Raw genomic sequence first — 25,076 nt, forward strand, 5'->3', positions numbered from 1 at the left:
TATATGTTATTGTGCATATTTTTGCTAAATTCGTGTTGTAATTATTTAGTTTCAGCCTATGAGGTGAGTGCCAAGTGGCGTAAAATGTGACTCGTTAATTCAGGTAAATAATTATGAGGTCTTCATGCCTCGTGCCTCGTTGTTAATAAAGTGGAGGTTCGAAACGAAATTTTGTTTCAGCAAGTTAATTGGCGATGTTGTAATCAATTATGGATAATTATTAAGACAATAGATGTAGTTATGGACATATATATGATGTGTTTTATGTTCAAATATTATTATGATGATGCAATTCTTGTAATTTTGATATTAGTGTTATTGATTGGGGTTGTGGATGTGTTTTTAGGAGTTATTTTGGTGTTACTCTCACAGGTAGATAGACCCAATTACAGGGGAGTCTCTGCCGAAATTTCTAGAAAATTTGAGAGTTAGTCAAAATTTTGGGAACTTGAGGTGTGTGAGAAAAGAGTGAAGCTATATGCAGAATTGGGGTCGACTCTACTTCTCATTTGAAGACGAATGACCCTAAGTGGGGGAGAATGTAACATTCTAGAAAATTTTTGAAGTACTTAAGCTAATAAGAAAGTTGATGTGCGCTAATTATATTATTTTGGTGTAAAGACGGACTATTAATATGATGGATATCAATTGGATATGATAATAAGTGTACAAAGTATATTATAAGTGATTTGGGGTCCAAGGAGAAGCCTAAGTCTAAGCCAAGTTAGAATTTCAAGATAGACTAAAATTCTAAATGAGCACGCACAAGATCACACTTTGGACGAGAATATCTACATATATATATATAAGGTGTTATGTATATATATAAGGTGTTATATGATGCACAACCTATCAAATTAAAGGTCTTTGAGTCTAGTTTCTAACACTTCAAACCGTTCATCATTTGGACATTTGTACAAAACGTTATGATTGATTTACTGAAGGCGGTAATGTTGTGTTCTGGGCAAGAGGCAAATCGCTGTTACCAAATGCGATTTATAGTCATATTCGACACCTGCGACTTACCTGGACAGATTACAAAATGCGAGTTTCAGCCATTTTTAACACATTTGGAGCTATGGAGCTCGGATTGAAGCGATTTTTGAGGCGATTTTTACCATATGGATTGGGGTAAGTGATTCTAACTCGATTTTGATTAAAATAGATGAATCTATTGTTGTTTTTATCATGAAATTAGTGAATTGGGTTGAAAATGGCAGAAATTCTCGATACCTTAGATTTAAGATTTGGAGGTCGATTTGTTGTTGGAATTTAGTAATTTCGGTATGGTGGGACTCGTGGTTGAATGGGCGTTCATATTTTGTAACTTTCGTCGGATTCCAAGACGTGGGCCCCACGGGCGATTTTTTATCTAATATCGGATTTTATTGGAAAATTTGGTATTTTCATATGGGATTGATTCCAATAATTTGTGTTGATGGTATTGAATTAATTTTGGCTAGATTCGAACCATTTAGAGTTGGATAATCGAGGGAAAATGTCTATTATTGGATTGAGATAGCGTGATTTGAGGTAAGTATCTTGCCTAACCTTGTGTGGGGGAATTTTCCCTTAGGCATTGAGTCTTATGTGGAAATTGTGTGATTGAAAACTATGTATGCGAGGTGACGAGTACGTACTTGGTTTATATGTGCAAATTATATCGGTTAAAATTCGTAGACAACCTTATGTATTAAATTGGAAAATTATTGGGACTTATTAAATCTGTTATTTGTCATGTCTCATTCCTTTTTTGTCTAGATTATTTTTATATGATAATTTGGTGCGATTGCTACTTGAATTTTATGTGAACTCTGTGTTTGTTTGAGTTGCTATTTTTATGGAAATAATTTTCATTATTGATTTTATCTACATACAATTTAAATAAGAAATTTAGTTAATAAGATGAATAAATCTATTTATTTCATGAAGTTGTGAATTAAAAAAAAGTGTTGTCCCTTGATGAATTTCTTTTCAGTTCATGTTGTAGGAATTGATATTGAGTTATAAAGGCTGTAAATCATATTGAGGCGAAGTGCTAAATTGTGAAATATTATTTTGTTGAGTTTTCACCCCTAGATATTTTGTTAGATTTTTTGTGCGCATTGTGACCGAACCGTGGGCTTCTTATTGTGGAAAATAATGTATTGTTGATTTATGTGGCAAGTTGTAACATTTGGAAACCTGATGTGCAATTTGTGATATGTTGTAATATTTGAGCACTTGACGTGAAATTTGTGATATGTTATAAGATTTGAGCACTGGATGTGAAATTTGTGATATGCTGTAATATTTGAGCACTTGATGTGCAATTTGTGATATGTTTTGATATGTGATCACTTGAGGTGCAAGTTGTATTATGCTGCGATAATTAGGCACTTGAGGTGCAAGTTGTATTATGCTGTGATATTTGGGCACTTGAAGTACGATTTGTGAAATATTGTGATATTGATATGCATGCGGTGATATAAGGCCAGGGTGTTGAAACGCATGCGGTGAGATAAGAGTGGCTTGAAATGCGTGGCTAGTAGGGGAACTACTAGAAGTCATGCGGTATGCTAAGGGTGGCTAAAACGCGGGATGCTATTTTGGGGAAAAATATTTTCTTTAAAATTATATGTGAAGGCTCCCGCAGTGATATAAGGAAATGAGATATTGTGAATTTATTTATGATTTGGGACTAGGAGGCGGTATCTCAGGAGTGCCCTGTTGATATTTCTTTGTTTATGTTCTTGTCTTTGGTGATTTTGTTTCATTAATATGTAAATTCTTATCTTCTTTCGTGATGCTCTAGTTGACACTATTATTATTTGTGTTTTGTGCTCCTTATTGCATTGTGTTGGCTTTGACTTTTAGTACGAGACTTTGAAGATTTATATTTTTGGTTTTTTAGTGATTTTCAATGATTGAGTTGTTTTAAATAAAAGAAATTACTATTATGTTTTAAAGTAATAAGTTTTACATCCAAATCAATAGTTTATATGATGCTTTAATTTAAGTGCAATGTCATTTTCTTCACTCAAACTATTTGTAAAGTAAATTGATCGTGCATATTTTTTTTATATTGATATTTTTGGCACGTGAGTTGTCCGTGCAGTTGTGATAGAAATATGGGCACGAGATGCCGTGGAAATATGAAAGTGGGCTGAGGCCCGTATTACGAAAAATATGAAGGTGGGGTGAGACCCGTATTTTTATGATTGTGAAATGAGGTGTCAAAATGTGACTTTTATTTGAAAGAATTATATTCAAAATATTATTTCAAAGAATTAGATTTGAAAGATATTTATTTGAAGGAAGTATATTCGAAATATATTTATTAGTAAGTATTATATTCTAAAGATTATTATTTGGAAAACATTTAGATGAAAGATGTGTAATTGAAGGACTTGATTAAATGATTATACTTGTATTCATTATTTATTGAGCAATATTTTTGGTGTTCCTGTTGTCCTGCTGTTTATATCACTAGTTGATAATTGTTGCTATCATTGCTATTTGTTTCCTATTATTTTGGTATGCTATATTGCACAGGTTATTAGATGTGTCTTGACTGTACCTCGTCACTACTCCACCGAGGTTAGTTTTGATACTTACTGGGTACCGCTGTGGTGTACTCATACTACTCTTCTATACATTTTTATGTACAGAGCCAGGTATTGGAGATATAGGACTCAGACAGAGTTAGAGTGTGATCGCAAGGATTCAAGGTAGGGTTGTTTGGTCGTCGCAGTCCCTTGAAGTCTTTCCCTCTTGTTGTACTGTTAATTATTATTCGAGCAGTAATGTATATTTAATTTCCTTCAGATCATTTCATGTATTAAGTTACAGTTCGTGACTCAGTACTACCAGTCTTGGGAGGTTGTATCTTTATTTTTGTTGTTGGTTTCGATTATCCTAAAAAAATGGCTTGAATTGTTATTATAACCGGCTTACTTAGTCTTAGATACTAAGTACCATCACGACTCATATGGTGGAATTTTGAGTCATGACAGTTTGTCGACGACATCTATCATAGCGCTAAGTATAGATGAGGATATTAAGTCTCTCGAATATAGACACAAAAGTATTGGCCAAATAAAAGAGACACAATTCAAGTAGAATTGATTCCATATGAAAGACATATAGTTTTGGGTTGTAGTTCAAACACTTGAAAGTATAAAGTCAATAATATGTGTAATCAGTTTTCGATATCTTATTTGTCTAGCATGACATGAAAACTTGATATGTATCTAATTAAAGTCTATTATATGACTTATATGACTATACTTATATGATAATTCTTGAAGGATTTAAATCGCTTAAAGCATATACAATTCTTGGTCCTGAAGTACCATATCTTAAGTGCTATTTGCACACATATGCTATAAGCATGATAATGTGATAGCGATAATTTTCAAGGTGCAACATATTCATTGGACTTAATATGGCTATTTTATTCACCAAATCTCCGTTGACATCAACCTTCAAGAAGCTAGTGCACAAGATTGGAATGTGAAAGCTTAAATATATGAATTGATGCTCTCATCAGGGGGAGTTAATGCGCGTTGTACTCTTTTTTCCTTATAAGGTTTTGTCCCATTGGGTTTTCCTTGCAAGGTTTTTAACGAGGCAACCAAAATGCATATTATTAGATATGTGTACTCTTTTTCCTTCTCTAGAATTTTTTTCCCACTGGGTTTTATTTAGTTAAGGTTTTAACGAGGCACATTATCTGTTGAATAGACATTCAAGGGGAGTGTTATAAATAGAATTTTATTTATGGTGAATGTCTATATTTAGAGAGATTATAAGGTTCACTATTTGGTGGCTAAGTCACCCTCTCTCTATAAATAGAGGATTTTATTCCATTGTAATTCATCCCAAAATTAATAAGAATTCTCTCTCTCTACTTTTCTCTCCAATACTTCTCTTCTTCTTTTATTGTTTCATAACACATTAAACTTATTGTGTTTCATTTTACTTTTGATTAGTAGGCAAGTAGTTAAATGCAATTAATCCTTCAGTTGATTATATTGACTCAATCTCTTATTTCCCTGGAATATTTTATTTATTTATATAACACAATGGTCAACCGCTCATTTCTTCTCGAAAACAGATAATCTGGTCAACCCTCCGTTTCATGAGGTAGTTTGATTGATAAGGAATTTAAGATAATGGAAGACCTTTAAAATTTATGGTCATATCAAAAATTTGTAGGGTCATAATATATGTATGATTATAAATTTTTTTTTATTAAGAATAAAGTATTAAATGAAAAGAAAAATATATTATATAATTTGAAATAGAGGGAATAATTTTTTTATGGATATCGATTAATATCGAAATACATGATATTTTAATCTACAAAAAAGGGAAAGGGAGGTTTTTTGGGGGGTGGGGGTGGGGAGGGGAACTGAACAATAAATTTACCTAAACAGTTTGGTCGTCAAATTTTTGGTGTTTTTTTAAAAATAAGATTGAAACTTTTTGGTGTTGGTCAAATTCTTGGTTTCAAAATTTCTTTTCAAAAATTTGGTAAAACTCTTTTAAAAAATTTGGCAACTCATTTCAAAGTAACACAACATAAAGTGTGCTCCACTGAATCGTACAATTGACGTGTGACTTTAGTATGCACGTCTTTATTTCCAACGTCAGCCTTACTTTAGTAGCCACTAATTTTTTTTTTTTAACTTAATGACATTCCTTAACACTACTGCGTACACATTACACGTCTTTTGGAACATTTAAAAGACCATATATCAGATTGCAATTATAAAGAAGAAATGAATTAATCTCTTTTTAGATTAGAATTTGAGGATATGAGCTTCTAAGGCCATCTCTAATATTGCCTTCATTTGCTATAATGCAGTCGATTTTTGGGGAAAATTGACTCCAATACTGCTGCATTTTTGGCTGCAAAATGGGGATGAATAGTGTCACTCCAAATTTGGAGCGACATTATTCACCTCCTCCATTACTATTCTCTATTATTTTATTATTATTTTTATTATTTAACTCTTTTAACTGATCTCTTTATATATGCCTAATTATGTTTATATAATATCTTTATAATATTAATTTGGCATTTTAACTTTGGCGTATAATTTTGATAAATTAATTTTCGTGCATGATGTGTGGCTATAATTTCATAGTTTTGTTATATTATTGCCTTGCATTTTATATGCTTTAATGAAAAATTACACTTTATTTGTGCGTAATAGAGTCTATTTTATGTGTAGGTGAATTAAAGATGAAGGTAGAGCAAAAGAGATATTTAAACGTTGAAAGCGTGCTCGAGAACAGTGAATGAGAGACCATGGCGACGCCAGGCTTGAAGCTGGCATTAGGCTGGCGAGGCCAGACAAAGGCCAGGCCTGAAGCTGGCGTTACGCTAGCGAGGCCAGGCAAAGGCCAGGTCCACCAGGCATTAGGCTAGCAACGCCAGGCCTGGGGCGAGATCTAGTTCGAGTTTTGAATGCTTATTTCGTCTCCTGGTTAGACTAGGACTTGGCCTACACGTTTAGGTCTTTTCCTACACATATAAATAGACCTAGAAATGCCACTTTTGGGAGAGATTGAGATTGGATATTAGACCGGAGATTCGACCGAAGGAGGAAAGAATAACTCGTGGAACACTACTTGGGAGTTAGAATCATCGTTTTCTACATCCCTTTATTTTTACTTTGTAATTTAATTATGCAAATTACTTTGGATATTGTTACTATGAGTATGAGTAGTTAAACTCTTAATCTAGGGTTTTGGTGGAACCTATTGGAGGATGATTTTCTTGTTACGTTAATATAGATTTGCTATAGTATTCTCTCTATTTGTTCAACTATATGCTTATTGTTGTTGATTGAAAGGCCCTCAATTAACTATTTCTATTTAGTATGTATTACTCAGGAGAGAGTGCATATTTAGGTAGTTGTTGAACAACATCACTCCTAACGTATATGAGGGATCAATACGAAAGGTTTAAAGGTGGGATTTGGGATAACGAAACTTTGGTGCGATATAAGTGAGTTGTACTTAAGGCTAACTAGAGTAATTCGGGAGAATATATCTTGTATATTGTTTAAATTACTCGGGAGAGAGTTACAACAGCCAGAGTGCTCATGATTGATAGAGAATACTTAAGCAAATTTATAGGAAACGTGGCGGAAAGGATTCCGACAATAGGAAAAATCAGAACCTTAGATCATTCCAATTCTTGTCTACAACTCATTTGTAGTTAGTTCTTAATTATTGCATTTTCATTACGTAATATTTAGTTAGTAAACATCCAATTTATTACTTAACTATTTTTGAAGATTGAATACGTGAAGTTGTGTGAGTCCAATAGCTGTGACTGATAGGTTAAATCCCCGTAGGATTCGATTCCGTACTTGTTAACCGCAATATATTTGCAACGGTCGCTTTGTCCTTTTTATAAGTCATAGTTGGGCGTGATCAACTTTTTGGCGCCGTTGCCGGGAAACTAACGGTGGAGCTATAGGTGTACATATTGCTAGGTTTCAAGTTTGAACTTTTATTTTATTGTTGTATTTGATTTTTTTTTTATTTTTTTGTTTTACTTGTTGATTTGAGAATATGACATCTTGGAATTATGAGAGTTTTGATGTTGGTAATTCTACTTTTGATCAGCCTTATGCATATAGTGGAGAAAATCACACCCATGGCAAAATTATCAAAATATTCCCGAGAGCGAGTTATGTGCACCAACTCAATCTTATGTGTGAAATGTATGTGATATGTGTGGTGGTCAAGATGGTCACTTTCATGGTTGTGCTTATATTTCTTATCTTCCCCCAGCCCCTTACTTTGATGGTTCTTCTTTTTCTTGTGAAGTTAATAGGAATAAAGAACTCATGGATGATGACCTGAAAGAGATCAAAGATATGTTAAAGTGTCATGTGGAACAATATGATGAGAAACCACGGAAGATACAAAGGCAAGAGGCAACTATTCACTACTTGGAGGCTCAAGCGAATAAACTAATTGAACCTTGTAAAGCACAACAAGCGTATATTGTGGATAGTAGCCAAGAAGAGCATGAATTGGCTGCAGAAATTGCCATTATATTGGAGGCTTTAAAAAATACGAGGAGGTGCTAGTGGAGAAGGCCAGAGTAGAACACCAACAATCAATCGAACTAGATTTGGAGGATGCCGATGTTGTAGAAGAGATACTAGAGTCAACCAAGTACATTGATGATACATATTTTGTTGACTCTAGTGTCATTAGTATTGAGGATGTTGTCAATCCCAATGTTTATGTAGTTGAGCGCATTTTCCCACACTCCAAGAATTTTCCACATTGTGTTTAGATGACAATACAGAAATAGAGTCTTCCGAGTCATTTTAGGAGTCAAGGAACAAGATGCCTACATTCTGGAATTTTTCTTACCAGAAAGTCGGGATTACACATCTCATCTAAAGGCCAAGAAGTGCAGAATACTACATTGTTTTCTTGGGCCAGTCAGATTTGTTCCACCACCACAGGAGCATGATCATAGAGCAGAATCAAAACTTGGGGTCCAATTCATAAGTTCAAAGTGGAGGCAGAAAGTGATCCACGTCGTGCCGCGACGTTAAATCAAGCGCTTGTTGGGAGGCAACCCAGCTTTACTATTTTTTTAATTGTATTATTTTTGTAGCGTCGATTTTTTATATTCTAGGAGAATGGAAAGCAAAGTTATTGGAAGAATGCAACAGCAAACCAGATGGTTGGAACTAAGTATGAGGTACCCACATAAAGAACCAAGCTGGGAGAAGTCTGAGTACCCAATGAGTTGTTAGTGCTTCAGCCTTTGACCTACCAGGGAGTTTCTTTTACCCTCTTATTAGTTATGATGTGCATTGGGGACAATACACAATTTTAAGTGTGGGGTGAGGAGATTGTCTGGGTCTATAATATTTTAGTTGTGTTAGTTTAATTAATTAATTTTTTTTCTTGAGAGATTTAAGTCTTAAAAAAAAAATCTTGGCAGGTAGTGTAGTAATTCCCGCTTGGTTTTTCTTTGTGCCTCGGTTCTTTTCCAAGGGTTTTGCTTGAACAGGGTAGTAGTTTTTCCTTTTATTTTTTTTACTTTTTTTATTTTTTGAGTAGATTAGAATTAGGAAATAAATGGAGAAAGAAAGATGAGATTCCTATGCGCCCTTGACTTGTTTTATAGTAGCATACTTAGGCTTTGGCATGTGTAATATCTTCCTTATGAGCTAAAATTGCTTATGATGCCTTGGTTATTTGGATAACATGTTTTGTGACGCCTACGTCTGATTTTCTTGACTTATGTTCACTTTGTGCTTAATGCTTAATATCTTGTGGCTCTGTGAATACTTGCATTAGTTTGAGAATCGGAATGAGACCGTCCTTAGTGAATCATGTGCCATGTGTGATGAGATTTTGTATAGTTCATATATTATACTTGTATCTAGAACTTGCCTAGTATGTGAGTTGAAGCGAAATTTTAGGTGAAACTCGGTGTGAAAAATGATTTTAGGCTATCTTTGATGTCTTTTCGAGCGTTATCGCTATCACAAACAGAATATAATCCTAGCTAACCTTTTTGAGCCTATAGACTTTTATTTGGCACCCACATTACAAGCCTATACCCTTTTTGTTCTTAAGATATTTTGGATCCTTTTACCTCTTAAAGCACGTTAATTGTGAAATGAGCGCTAAAAGAAGTAAGAAGGGAATAAGTGCGTGGTGGATTTTGAGTGGAACCAATGAAAGGAAGAAAGGTGCATTTGTTCTGTAAAGTAATACGTCACTAGTGAAAACTGCAAAGGACAAAACAGAGAGAAAAATTTGGATAAAAAAAAGAAATAAAAATAGAGATTAATAAATTATTGTCTTGTGGGTATGAATTAAAGTAGTGCTTAAAGAAGAAGGGTACGTTGATAGGGATGATTTTGTTTGTGAAATTGAAGGGGATTGAGGAATTTGCGCATAAAGATTATTATATGATGTGTCAAATTGCTTAGGAGGGTTAGCCAATATTCCTAAATATATCCTTCCCATCCCTTACCCCACATTACAACCTTGAAAAAGTCCTAATTGATTTTAGATCGAGCGAGCTTACATTAGTAGTGATTTACATTATGGGCAAGCCTATGGTACCAATTGCATGCATGTGACTTCTTTTGTGAGAGTGAGCGATATTCTTTGATATATATGGGTCCTTAAAATATATTTGAGCATTTGATTTGAATATGTGAATTCAACTTACTCTCTTATTTTTGTGGTGAGGTCACATGGTTCCACGAGGGATAGGTAATGTTATTAGACTTATCTCTATAATGTTGGGTGTTTAAGTCATGAGTGCATTGTGACATTGAGTTGATTTTTGAGGCTAGAATTGTTAGGACCATGTTATTTTTGTTGTGAATATTCGTGAAGTATGGCAAAAGAAAAGGAAAGTGTATATGATTGCATATGCTAGGGTTTAATTGTTTCTATAAACCATGGTCATTGGCGTGATGTGCCTCAATTGTGTAAAAATAAAGTGCTCAAGGTTGTGTCTATAAGTGTAGTTTGATTGCTCGAGGACGAACAATGTTTAAGTGTGGGGTATTGATGTGTGGCTATAATTCCATAGTTTTGTACATTATTTTCCTTGCATTTTATATGCTTTAATGATAAATTACACTTTATTAGTGCGTAATAGAGTCTATTTTATGTGTAGGTGAATTAAAGATGAAACTAGAGCAAAAGGGTACTTAAACGTTGAAAGCATGCTCGAGAACAATGAATGAGAGATCCTGGAGACGCCAGGCTTGAAGCTGGCATTAGGCTGGCGAGGCCAGGCAAAGGCCAGGCTTGAAGGTGGCGTTAGGCTGGCGTGTCCAGGCAAAGTCCAGGTCCACCAGGCGTTAGGCTGGCGACGCCATGTCTGGGGCGAGATCCAGTTCGAGTTTTGAAGGCTTATTTCGTCTCCTGGTTTGACTAGGACTTGGCCTACATGTTTAGGTCTTTTCCTACACATATAAATAGCCCTAAAAATGCCACTTTTAGGAGAGATCAAGATTGGATATTAGACCGAAGATTCGACCGAAGGAGGCAAGAATAACTCGTAAAACACTACTTGGGAGTTAGAATCATCGATTTCTACATCCCTTTATCTTTACTTTGTAATTTAATTATGCAAATTAATTTGGATATTGTTACTACGAGTATGAGTAGCTAAAATCCTCATCTAGGTTTTTGATGGAACCTATTGGAGGATGGATCTTGTTACGTTAATATAGATTTGCTATAGTATTCTCTCTATTTGTTCAACTATATGCTTATTGTTGTTGATTGAAGGGCCCTCAATTAACTGTTCCTATTTAGTATGTATTACTCAGGAGAGAGTGTATATTTAGGCAGTTTTTAAACAACATCACTCCTAACGTATATGAGGGATCAATACGAAAGGTTTAAAGGTTGGATTAGGGATAACAGAAACCTTGGTGCGATGTAAATGAGTTGTACTTAAGGCTAACTAGAGTAATTCGGGAGAATATGTCTTGTATATTGTTTTAGTTACTCGGGAGAGAGTTACGACAGTTAGAGTGCTCATGATCGATAGAGAAAACTTAGGAAAATTTATAAAAAATGTAGCGGAAAGGATTCCGACAATAGGGAAAATCAAAACTTAGATCATTCCAATTCTTGTCTACAACTCGTTCATAGTTAGTTCTTAATTATTGCATTTTCACTACGTAATATTTAGTTAGTAAACATCCAATTTATTACTTAAATATTTCTGAAGATTGAATACGTGAATTTGGATGAGTCCAATAGCTGTGATTGATAGGTTAAATCCCTATGGGATTCGACTTCGGACTTTTTAACCAAAATATATTTGCAATGACCGCTTTGTCCTTTTTATAAGGCATAGTTGGGCGTGATCAGTGCATTTATTATTTTTATGTAAAATTGTAAGTTAATTTTATTATAAATTATAATTGTACAAAAAATATATAATCATCTCAAAAATTAAATGGTGCAAATATAAAATATTAGATATTACTAAAATTGAAAGGCGTGAATATAAAATATTAGATGTTGCTAAAATTAAAAATACATTAAATGAAAATACATTAAAATTGGAAATACATTAAAATTGAAAATGCATTAAATTAAAATATATAAAAAATGAAACTACGGTAAATAGCATAATAACTTAGTAGGGACCATTGGGAATGTACAATATGATAATCGAGGATGAGCGTGATCTTAATGCACCAATTCAAGATGATTGGGAACCTCCAACAGTAGAAATGGTTGTAGATAAAAATCACCAATTCAAACAATTTTTAGCTTGACACAAAATAATTAAGGACAAAGATGTTCATTTTGCACTTCAACAACAACAACAACAACAACGACCCAGTGAAATTCCACTAGTGGGGTCTGGGGAGGGTAGTATGTACGCAGACCTTACCCCTATCCCGAGGGGGTAGAAAGGCTGTTTCCGAAAGACCCTCAGCTCAAGAAGAAAAAAAGAAGACGAAAGAGGCAATCTATAAGTACCTTCAATAGAAACCTGTCACGACCCAGATTTCCCACCCTCGGGAATCGTGATGGCGCCTACTAATGCGAGCTAGGCAAGCCAATCCTTAACTGCTTACTTCATTAATAGTTTCATCTTTTAACAATTATCAGTGACAACATGAAAGCAACAGAATTTAAATAATTATGCGGAAGACTTAAATTAAAGAACACGAAACAATAATGCGAGAATCAACATATGCCTTTACCCAAGAACTGGTGTCACATTACTCACGAACTTCTAAGAGTACTAAATACAACCATTTGAAAGAAAAAAAAATATAAGCTGTTTGTCTTGAAATACAGGAGATAACAGACTAGAATAAAAAATAGAGAAGACATCGGGCCTGCGGACGCCTGCAAGGCTACCTCAGTGTCTCACTGGACTGAAGGCTGGCCCCCACGCTACTGCTGCTGTCCAAGACCTGGATCTGTGCAAAAGAGCACAGAGTGTAGTATTAGCACAACCGACCCCGTGTGTTGGTAAGTGTCTAGCCTAACCTCGGTGAAGTAGTGACGAGGCTAGGACCAGACTCCAAATAACCTGTGCAGTTCAAATATCTATATGTGCAATGAAAAAGAAATACAGGAAATAATCAGTAAATGTGGGAAGGGGAAACATGTTGTGGGGAGGTAACAGTTCCAAATAGAAAACCTCAAAAAAAGAAAGAAACAACAAAGCCAGAATATCAACAAGAATCAGAAGTCAACAATTTGCACGGCATCACCCTTCGTGCTTTTACTCTCATTCTCACCAAAACAATACACGGCATCACCCTTCGTGCTTTACGCTCTTTCTCACCCAAACAACAATCACAAGGCAAATAGGGTAAGGGAATCTATAACCTCGAAGTAAATCAAATAACAACAAGTAATGAAAGAAACAACATAACTCGGATATCAACAAGGAATCAGGAATCAACAAATGCACGACATCACCCTTCGTGCTTTTACTCTCGTCCTCACCAAAACAATCATGTAATAAAAATATGCACGGCATCACCCTTCGTGCTTTTACTCTCTTTCCTCACCATATAATCAATAAAATCGGCACGGAATGGTACATCGTGCGGCACGACATCACCCTTCGTGCTTTACACTCTTTCCTCACAATAGCAAACAATGCACGACATCACCCTTCGTGCTTTACGCTCTTCCTCACCCAAACAACAATCACAAACAAATGGGCAAGGGAGTAGACAAATAATGGTAGAAATCCCGGCAAGGGAACGCAATTAAGCAGTTAAATCCCAGTAAGGGAACAATATCAATATTCTCAGCTTCCCGGCAAGGGAGATAATCAACAAAACAACAAACATCCCGGCAAGGGAGCAATTTAATAATTCTTTCTCTTTATTTCACTTTCACTTCTCATCTCACTTTACCACCTGAGCCAACGGTCCATAGGGGTTCAATCATCTCGTACACTTTCACAATTCATATTATAACTCGAGCCAACACTCCTCAAAGTGCAGGGGTCAAAATTTCTTTCACATGCTTGTTACACTATATAGAAAATCATCATTAAGGCATGGAAGATACAACAAAATCAGAATATCCGTAATATAAGGACTCACGGTCATACTAGATACAACCGTATAGATACTCGTCACCATGACTATACGTCGTACTCGACAATTAACACGTAGCAAATAAGACTCAACTCCTAATCCCTCAAGCTAAGGTTAGACCAAACACTTACCGCGAAGCTTTGGACACCACTCAAGCCTTAATTATAGCCTTACCCCTTGATTTCACCACCAATCTGCTCGAATCTAGTCACAAGTTACTTAATTACATCAATAAGTGTTAAATGAATCAATCCCAATGCATGAAAATGAGTTTTCCCAAAGTTTTACTCAAAAAGTCAAAATTACCCCCGGGCCCACATGGTCGAAACCCGAGGTTCAGACCAAAACCCGTTTACCCTCCCCCATGAATCCAAATGTATAATTAGTTTTGAAATCTGACCCCAAATTGAGGTCCAAATCCTCAATTTTTAGAAAAACCTAGGTTCTACCCTAAACACCCATTTTCCCCCATGAAAATCTTTGATTTTAAGTTGAAATCATGTTAAAAGATGTTAAGGAGTGAAGAAAATGAGTTAGAAATCACTTACCAATCGTTTTGGAGAAGAAAGGTTATATAGAAAATTGCCTCTTATGTTTTGGGGTTTTGAAAAGTGTAAAAATAACTGAAATTCACGTGAACTTATACCCCTCTGAAGCCCCCACCGCGGACCGCGCTAAGCCGATCGCGGCTGCGCTGGCCCCTCCTAAAGACCTGCGGATCTTTGCACCGCGCGGACCGCGCAAAGCTGACCGAGGCCGCATAACACCCACCGCGGACCGCGCAAAGGCGACCGCGGCCGCGCTATCCCCTCCGCGGCCGCACGCGATTCCTCGCAGGCTGCGCTAGAGGGTTCAGAGGCCTGCAATATTTTCTTGAACCTGCAACATCTGGTCTTTTAAGCCTACAACATCCCGGAACCTACTCGGAACTCATTCGAGCCCTCGAAGCTCTAACCCAAGTATGCACACTACCTCAAAAACACTCTACGAACATATTCGTGTGATCAAATCATCAATATAACATCATGAACATCGAATTAAGCCTCAAGATCAATGGATTTTTCTCAGATTTCCTTTTAAACATCAATTTCCCGATTAGGGTCCGGATCACGTCAAACGATGTCTGTTTTTAACCAAACTTTATAGGAGTGATTCAAAACATATCTAAGACTTGTATTGGGCGCCGGAACCAAAATACGGGCCTGATAACATAGTCTTCTAATCAAATTTCATTTCCAATTTCCTTAATTATTTCAAGAAAACAATTTCACTCAAAAATTCATTTCTCAGGCTTGGGATCTCGGAATCCGATTCCGGGCATACGCCCAAGTCCCATATTTTCCTACGGACCTTCCGAGACCGTCAAATCACGGGTCCGGGTCCATTTAGCCAAAATGTTGACCGAAGTCAAATTTGTTCATTTTAATATCAAAACTTAACATTTTTCATAGAATTTCATGTTTAAGCTTTCCGGCTATGTGTCACGCAAATTGAGGCAACCCTAAATGAGGTTTTCAAGGCCTCGGAGACACATAATTCAATTAGAGACGGTGATGACCCCTTTGGGTCGTCACAAAACCATAGAGCAAGGAACAACATCACCATAACTAGAAAATAAGTGAAAAGCAAAACAATAACTAGTAGATAAAGCATATCAAAGAGGAAGAAAAAAGTAGTGTGAACTCAACATAAACCACTAACAGTCAAAGATCAAGTCCTAACAGACTAGCCTCACTCTACGGTGCCGTAGAGATATTCTCAACTACTTCTTAACCTATAACCCTTAATGCTCGATCTCCACAACTTCCTGTCTAGGGCCATGTCCTCGGTAATCTGAAGCCTCACCATGTCCTGTCTGATCATATTTCTCCAATAATTCTTAGGCCGCCCTCTACCTCTCCTCATGCCCACTAAAGCCAGCCACTCACACCTCCTCACCGGCGCATCCGAGCTTCTCCTCTAGACGTGTCCGAACCATATGAGCCTTGCTTCCCGCAACTTGTCATCCGTGGGGGCGACACCCACCTTCTCCCGAATAACTTCATTCCTAATCTTATCCATCTTGGTGTGCCCGCACATCCACCTCAACATCCTCATTTCAGCTACTTTCATCTTTTGCATATGTGAGTTCTTAACTGTCCAGCACTCAGCCCCATACAACATGGCTGGTCTAACCACCGCTTTATAAAATTTACCTTTGAGAATCTGAGGCACTTTCTTGTCACACAAGACTCCAGACGCTAACCTCCACACCCATATACGGTGTGTGACATCCTCGTCGATCTCCTTATTCCCCTGAATAACCGGCCCAAGGTACTTGAAACTGCCTTTCTTGGGGATGACTTGTGAATCAAGTCGCACGTCCAATCCTGCTTTCGTCGGCTCAACATTGAACTTGCACTCTAAGTACTCTGTCTTAGTCCTGCTTAACTTGAAACCCTTAGACTCAAGGGTTTGTCTCCAAACCTCCAGCCTCTCGTTGATGCTGCCTCGCGTCTCATCAATCAACACTATGCTATCAGCAAATAACATACACCATGGCACCTCCCCTTGAATATGGTGTGTCAGTGCATCTATTACCAGGGCAAAAAAATGGGCTGAGCGCAGACCCTTGGTGTAACCCCATAACAACCGAAAAATGCTCCAAGTCGCCTTCCACTGTCCTAACCCGAGTCTAAGCTCCATCATACATGTCCTTCAACACCCTAATATAAGCAACCGACACACCTTTTGCCTCCAGACACCTCCATAGAACCTCTCTAGGAACCTTGTTATAGGCTTTCTCCAGATCAATAAACACCATGTGCAAATCCTTCTTCCTTTCCCTATATTGTTCCACCAACCTTTGAATAAGGTGGATAGCTTCTGTGGTAAAATGCCCCGGCATGAGCCCGAACTAGTTGTCTGAAATAGATACTGTCCTCCTCACCCTTACTTCTACCACCCTCTTCCAAACTTTCATGGTATGACTCAGTAATTTGATACCCCTATAGTTGTTACAACTCTAGATATCACCTTTGTTCTTGTACAACGGCCCCACCGTACTCCACCTCCACTCCTCCGGCATCCTCTCCGTTCTAAAAATAACATTAAACAACCCAGTCAGTCACTTCAAGCCTGCTCTACCGACAGATCTCCAAAATTCTACCGGGATTTCGTCTGGTTCGGTAGCTCTGCCCCTGCTCATCTTATGCATAGCCTCCATGACCTCCCCAACCTTGATGCGTCTACAATACCTAAAGTCACAATGACTCTCGGAATGCCCCAATTCACCTAGAACAATATCACAGTCCCCTTCTTCATTTAGAAGTTTATGAAAATAGGCTTGCCACCTCCGCTTAGTTTGATCATCCCCCATCAACACCCTACCATCCACGTCTTTAATGCACCTCACTTGATCCAGATCCCGAGCCTTCCTCTCTCTCGTATTGGCCAGCCTGAATAACTTCTTCTCCCCGTCTTTGGTCCCCAGGTCCTCGTACAAACGAGCAAAAGCCGCATTCTTAGCCTCCGAAACCACCAGCTTCGCCTCCTTCCTAGCTACCTTATACCCCTCACTGTCCGTTCTCCTCTCCTCCTCGCCAGTGCTCTCTACTAGCTTCAGGTACGTCGCCTTCTTCACTTCCACTTTACCTTGGACCACTTCATTCCACCACCAGTCGCTTTTGTGACCACCAGAGTAGCCCGACGAGACCCCTAACACCTCTCTTGCCACCTTCCTTATACAATCCGCCGTCGTCGACCACATAATGCTCGCGTCTCCACTACTCCTCTATGCTCCCATAGCCGCTAACCTCTCATCCAATTCTTGAGCTTTATCCTTAGTCAAGGTACCCTACCTGATCCTCGGATGTCCTCGTACAGACCTTTTCTTCCTCCTTATCTTAATACTAACATCCATCACTAAGAGCCTATGCTGTGTCGCGAGGGTCTCACCCGGGATAACCTTGCAATCCTTGTACAACCCTCTGTCACATCTTCGGAGGAGGAGATAGTCAATTTGCATCTTTGCCACCATACTTTGAAAAGTAACCAAATGCTCCTCCCTCTTTGGAAAACTCGAGTTAGCAATCACAAGCTCAAATGCCTTAGCGAAATTTAGGAGTGAGGTACCTCCTCCATTCCGATCCCCAAAACCGAAGCCGTTATGCACCTCACTATAGCCACCTACAGACGACCCAATATGCCCATTGAAATCCCATCCTATAAATAACCTCTCGGCAGGCGGAATATTATGCACAATCTCATCCAACCCCTCCAAGAAGCGCCTTTTAACCTCCTCATCCAAGACTGTTTGCAGCGCGTAAGCACTGATGACATTTATAGTACACTCACCAACCACCAACTTAATAGTCATTAGTCTATCATCACCCACCTACCCTCTACCACAGACTCTCTAAAATCCCTATCTACCAAAATGCATTAATAGTTACCGGAGCATACTAGAAGTGAAAGTTGAATATTTATGTAGTACTTGTAAGCACGTGATTTTTGCTTCACGGACAGTCACTCCAAAAGAAATAGTAACAAAGGACCTCGCTGTACAACTTTCAAGTTTCCGTAACATGTGCTGCTAGTCATGTGTGGTTCTGTCCATTTTGTCCATTTTTACATTATTAAACAAAATACAAAATGTGTATGTCCTGGTAATTAGACCATAATTCATTCAGTAAAAGAAAAATTCACAAAAATATTCTAGGGTGCGATTTAACCTATTTAAATATTTTGATAATTATGTTTGTTTGAATTTCATTTTTATTTTTTAGTTTTAAGATTAGAAAAAAAAAAGAAAGGAAAAAGGAAAAAAGAAAGGGAGAAAAGAATGAAGGAAGCGGTTTGGGCCAAGGAAATAAACCAAAAATAGGCCCAAACCAACGATCTGACCCGGTCCAAACCAGGCCTGCCCAGGCACCTCCTGAAACGACGTCGTTTCAGGCAAATCAATCTGAGCCGTCCGTCCCAGCCGATCCAACGGTTCAGGACCTCTTTCAGCGACCCATGTTCAAACCCGACCCAAATAACCAGCCTGACCCAACCCCTCACTTAAACCAAACGACCCCGTTTAACTGCCAAACGACCCCGTCTCATTTCTCAGCATCAGATCCAAGCCGTTGAGATCATCTGATCTAACGGCTCAGATCCAATCCCATAGACCATATATAAACCTTCCCTTATACCCACGCCCCCTATACCAACACCCCACCCCTTCGTCCCCAAGTCGAACCCGGACCTCCCATTAGAAACCCTAGCCGCCCTCGTCTCCCTCGCCATTAAAGCCGGCGGCACGAACGCCGGTGACCACCTCCTGAACACCCTAAGACCCCCTCACTCTCCTGAACATGGATCTGTTACCCTCTTGCCTCGAATCACCTTCCCTCGTCTCGAATCTTCGTTTGAAGATTTGAGTCGAACCCGGACCTATGCCAAACCACCCCATCTTCATACCAGACATTCCCCTGACCTTCCTCGTGACCAAACCAAGCTTGGTTTGGTCCGAATCTACCCACAACTCCTAAAAATCCAGATCTGGAAATCCAGAACTTGAAACACATGCACCTGGGGAACCCGGCCAGTTTTGACAAGGGTTTGAGGTCTAATAGACCTTAATCAAGGTGTTCTCATGTGAGAACACCCTGATTAAAGTTTGTTCGGCCTCAAAAGTTCGAAGATGAATCAGATTTGGGTCTGTTTGATTTAAACATTTTCGGTACGTTTTCCTTTCTTTTGTGTTAGTTTTAGTTAAGTGGTCAGCATGTTTCGTTGGGTTTGTTTGTTATTTTTGTTATTTTTCATTCGGATTTCTTTCATCTCTTTAAAGACCTTTTTCTTTGGTCGGTTGATTTTCTATGTGTGTATTCTGAATGTACTCTGTGATAAACATGATCGTCGATTAGTTTAATCGTCAGATAAGTTAACTCATATAGGCCCCAGTAATTGAACAAAAATTGTCTGATGCCCTTTAGGTCCCTAAACATATTGTTTATGTGAGCGATTGATTATTACCTGTTATAATTAGTATAGTCGACTCGATAAATATCGTCGATTAGCTTTCTATAACTAATAAATCGAATGAGCTAATAATGTCGCATGACTAATCGAGCTTTGTCACTGACTGTATGTCCCAGCATTGTTTGAAATGGTTTGTTTGCACTATAAAACTGACTGAAAAGGTTCAGCCCAGGCAGTCTTGAGTTCGAACTTTCATCAGTTCAAAAAATGCCCTGATGCTGCAATAGGCAGGGGCAGTAATAATCAAGGTTGACAGGGGTATTCTGGGGTGTTAAAAAGAACAGAAGTAATTAGTTTAAGTGAGCTGACAAATGGGGTACTAAATTAGGATTAAACTAATGCCAATGGGGGAACAAGACACAAGGGTATGGGGCTTAAATTGAATAATAAAATGATGCCCATAACTCCTGATTAAACAAAACCAGGCGTGGGGAATAAAGGGGGATGACACCAAAGATGCTTAGGCATGGGCCTAAAAGGGTATGGGCATTCTGCCAATTGGCAGGGCAGGCAGCTTAGCTGCCCTTGGTCATGTGGATTATAAATAGGCCATTTGATAACTTAAACGAGGCTGGATTTGGAATCTTCAGAAAAAGAAAAACTGAAAACATAAGGTAGTTTTCCAGTAAACACTGCAACCAAACACTGCCTGAAAGTTGTATAAGAGTGCATATTGGTCAAGCTATCTTGGCCAAGTTCTTTGTTTGCATTGATTGAGCTATTTCTGGTTATTGAATTGGTAGTGTCGCTGCGTTGAATACTCTGTTGTTGCTGTTGTTTCATCCTTCTTTTCTGGGTTCATTGGTTTGGTACTCGACTATTTGTTGGTCCTCTTTGTTCTTGGAAATATTGTTGGTCGTCTGAGGTTTGTGGAAAACATTTGGTTTGGTTTGTTGTTGTGCTGTTGCTATGTATCTGCTGCTGCTGTGTTTGTGGCATACTGCCCGACTGACTATTCCTTTCTTCTGTTGTTCTCCATACCAGGTACACACCTAATACACTGTCAGATGTAATCGGAAAATTGAGGATGAATACAAAATGAGAAAACTTGAAGAATGTCTTTTTATACATAGATTGTTGCACTAAATATCATGTAATGTAGAATAATGTTATTCTTGTTTGGATGCTGGAAGTAGTTTGCAAACCTAGTTGATGTCAATGTAGGGTATCGAATGATAATCGCATATGTATGCTGTTAGATAAAAGTGGTCTCAATGAATTAGTTTGCATCTCAGATTTAGTTTACTTTGCCATAGATGCTGTAACGTATGCCAAACATGAAACTGTACACAAGGGGTTAAGTTCGTCTTTTCTGATCAATGGTCCCATATAACTAACAAACCATCTGTTAAGACAAAAACATAAAATTTGTAACATAAATCTCATGAAGGTCGAGCCCAAACCGAAGCAAACCAGGTAGGCCCATATCGAACAAGCAGAGGCCCAGGTCTGGCCTATCACGCATGGGCTGGATTTGGGCCCGGGATTATCTGTTCGGCTGGCTGTATGTGCGGCCTCATTTCTTTTTTTTTTTTTTTTTGCTTTTCTGAATGTCATTACAAACAACTTGCAAGCACCTAATTAATTAGGACTATCTACTATTTTTAATTGATAAAGACAAACACGACAAGAAACGTAGTTGTTATAGGATATCCTTTTAAAAATAAGAACGAGATGAGCCTCGATGAAAATAAACAAAACGCGCAGATGCGGGGCCCTTGTTTAAATGTATATTATCGAAGCATTTAGGTTCCAGGACAGGTTGTTTAGCAAATCTCACAACCCTCCTAAAATAATAATGCGTTAGACTCTTTAGGATGCGCCTTAATAAATCTTACCTTCTTAAACTCGGGTGCGCATTTATGCGACCCAAATCCAATTCTCAACGGAGTCGAAAGGTGTTTCTAATCACGGGTACATTGATTGTGACGTGGTTCGAGATGCATTTTCATGACGTTGCAAATTCTTTTTAAAAAAAAAATAAGAATGAGATGAGCCTCGCCAAATAAAAACACAAATTTTAAATTACTTAGAATTCAGGAGGGTTGTTTAGCGAATTTCACGGCCTCCGCAAAATAATAATGCGCTAGTTGCTTTAGGCGCGTCTTTAATAATTTAATTTTCTTAAACTCGGGTGTGCATTTCATGCGACCCAAATCCAAATTCTAAAACATCAAATAAAATATGTTTCGGATTGTGGGTGCATTTCATGTGACACAGTCCAAAGATATGTTTTAAGCGATGTTCACATTTCTTAATAATAATAATTAATAAAGCGGTTAAAAGATAAAATTTGCACATGGTTCATAATTGTATTAAAAATCAGATAAATAAGCCGAATATAACAGTTGAGCGACCGTGCTAGAACCACGGAACTCGGGAATGCCTAACACCTTCTCCCGGGTTAACAGAATTCCTTATCCGGATTTCTGGTACGCAGACTGTAATATAGGGTCATTATTTTCCTCGATTCGGGATTAAAATTGGTGACTTGGGACACCCTAAATCTCCCAAGTGGCGACTCTGAAATAAATAAACCAATCCCGTTTCGATTGTCCTTTAATTGGAAAAACTCCCCCACCCTCTCTAGTGCGGAAAAAGGAGGTGTGACAGCTCTGGCGACTCTGCTGGGGAACTGTAACCCAGAACCACTGGTTCAGGGTTAAGAATTCGAGCTTGAAATAATTGTTATTATTTGGCTTTATTTATTATCTGGTTTTTTTACGTGTTTGAGCCTAATGTGCTAAATGCTGCTTTTACTGCTTTGATATTATTTGGACTGTATATATAAACTGTGCCGAAACCCTTCTCTTCTCTCTTGAGGAGCGCACGCTGGTCGTGGCTTCTTTCTGTTAGTGTCATATGCCAAAATAGAACGAGGATTCGGAGGAGTTGCAAAATCGGATGGCCTTTTGGTTACCGGTACACAGCTCCCATCCTCGGCTCGAGTTGTCCGCTCGGGTAAGCCAGGTCTAGAACAAACACCTAGGCTTTACAGCTTAGCATAACATAGCTTCATGCCGGATCCCTAGTAGGAACGCTTATTTGCATCATGTGCATTTGACTTAGGGGACTCAGCACAGGGGCTGGGTCCGTCTAGGACAGGCAACCTGAGAATAAAGGCCATCCTGCTACATCCTGTTTGCTTTATGCATTTACTTGTTTCAAGGCTTGCATGCTGACCGGTTTCTGAATATCGGGAATGTTTGGAAAGGGAAGAGGAATAACGGTTAAGAGGTACTTATTTATTCTTGAAAAGTCACAAAAATGGTCAAAGCTCTGCCAGAATTTTGAAAAAAGAAAAAATGTGTGTCTTATTAATTTGTTTTAAAAAAGAAAAAAAGGAGTCTTTGATTCATTTTTAAGAGAAAAATAGGGTGTCCCCAAAATTCGATTTATGCCCGAACTACGTCAGTTTGATTCTCGCATGGTGCGGGATACGTAGGCAACCCCCATCGGGCTCAACTTGTTCTTTCAAAATAGAGGTACAAACCAAATAACGAAAGTTTTAAGGTAACATCGTACTTTTCAGAAACAACCAAAATTTCGTTTTTCTAGAAAATAGTGTGTCGATTTGTGTATTTGAGTCTAATGAGTCTGGATCTTCGCTTAATCACCCCAATAAACATGCAGAATGAGCATGAGTCCAAGTTTGCCGATGACAGTTAGAAGCAAAATCCCCCTGGAAGTGCGATTATGGTGGGAGGATTTGGAAAGGCCAGAGCAAGACAAGGTCAAACTGCACCTGGGGGGTTTGGTTGATTTGTTGAAAGTCAGGCCTCGGTGCGACATCATAAAGGCTTTGGTTACATTCTGGGATCCGGCCCACAACGTGTTCCGTTTCTCAGATTTTGAACTCACCCCAACCTTAGAGGAAATGGCGGGTTACATGGACGTCACTGAAGGTTTGAGACACAAATACCTGATCGCTCCAAGGGCTGTGAATTCACACAAATTCATGGATCTGTTGAAGATAAGCAAAGGAGTCCCATACGCTGAACTGGATAGAGGTTTTTCTACCCTACAATTCATATACCAGAGGTACGGGAGCATAGGAGGATTCAATGATCCAGAAAGTGGTGTTTGCAGCAGGGGAAATCTGGTAAAATGGAATGAGCATAGGCGGTTCGCTTTTATGGTGGCATTTTTGGGCCTTGTGGTGTTTCCCCGAAAAGATAGAAATATCGACCTAAAGGTGGCTGGAATCGTCAAAATCCTGATTACCAACGATAAAAGCATCCTTGCTCCCATGATAATGTCAGAAATATACCGAGCCCTCACGGCTTGTAAGGCTGGAGCAGACTTCTTCGAAGGGTGCAACTTGTTGTTACAGATGTGGATGATCGAACACTTGTGTCACCACCCTCAGTATATGCGCTACATGTCTACAAATGGGGGCTGCATCGAGGGTTATAGCCTAAGGGTTTCAGGTTTCCGATCACCGGGAGGGTTTGAAGAATGGATATCCTATCTCCGGATCATCACCGCAGACCAAATAAACTGGACTTTGGGTTGGCTTTCTGTGGAAGAAATCATATACATGCCCGCCACTGGTCCTCACTTCCTCTTGATGGGACTCAGGGGTATTCAACCTTACGCCCCTTACAGGGTAATGAGGCAGTTGGGAAGATGTCAAGTACTACACCCGGACGAAGATCTCAGCACTTATGCAGTCGAGGTCAGCAGTGACGGCCAATTTCCTGAAAAGACAGTTCGTTGCATATGGAGTGAATGCCAGTACTTAACGGCAAATACCCGAGTAAATGATGTGTCTAGGGGTGAAGTCTCGCCGGCCTATATCACTTGGCAGAACAAGAAGAACATCGTAAAACGGCCAACCAAACGGCCTCACCTCCGAAATTTTGTTGAGTCATCGCAAGAACAATGGGACTGGCCCGCAAAAGAGGAAGGTTACCTGGTTGAAATTAGGAAGCTGAAGCGACAAATTGAAAGGATGGTATTCGAAAACAACGT

At 38.5% G+C, this 25,076-nt stretch overlaps 2 protein-coding genes across 2 annotated transcripts; both read right to left on the reverse strand.

Moving 5' to 3' along the window:
- Positions 1-16,767: 16,767 nt before the first annotated feature.
- Positions 16,768-17,841, reverse strand: LOC138874744 (uncharacterized). The gene is made up of 3 exons (XM_070153525.1): positions 17,242-17,841; positions 17,109-17,170; positions 16,768-16,918 (listed from the first exon to the last, which is right to left on the reverse strand). Exons 1-3 carry the CDS (start codon positions 17,839-17,841, stop codon positions 16,768-16,770), a joined length of 813 nt encoding a protein of 270 aa, XP_070009626.1.
- Positions 17,842-17,928: 87 nt separating this feature from the next.
- On the reverse strand, positions 17,929-18,450 carry LOC138874745 (uncharacterized). The gene has a single exon (XM_070153526.1). The coding sequence runs from the start codon at positions 18,448-18,450 to the stop codon at positions 17,929-17,931; it is 522 nt and encodes a 173-aa protein (XP_070009627.1).
- Positions 18,451-25,076: the final 6,626 nt, after the last annotated feature.

This window comes from Nicotiana sylvestris, chromosome 8 (genome assembly GCF_000393655.2).
Source record: "Nicotiana sylvestris chromosome 8, ASM39365v2, whole genome shotgun sequence".
Classification (NCBI taxonomy): domain Eukaryota; kingdom Viridiplantae; phylum Streptophyta; class Magnoliopsida; order Solanales; family Solanaceae; genus Nicotiana; species Nicotiana sylvestris.

Bases quoted from the DNA above. Each gene is read 5' to 3' on its own strand.
- LOC138874744 (XM_070153525.1), bottom strand. From the start codon at position 17,841: ATGTGGTCGACGACGGCGGATTGTATAAGGAAGGTGGCAAGAGAGGTG. The intron at 17,171-17,241 runs GTAGAATTTTGG...TGTTATTTTTAG, and splicing joins CCGAACCAGACGAAATCCCG to AACGGAGAGGATGCCGGAGG. The intron at 16,919-17,108 runs GTGATATCTAGA...GGAACAATATAG, and splicing joins GCCGTTGTACAAGAACAAAG to GGAAAGGAAGAAGGATTTGC.
- LOC138874745 (XM_070153526.1), bottom strand. From the start codon at position 18,450: ATGACTATTAAGTTGGTGGTTGGTGAGTGTACTATAAATGTCATCAGT.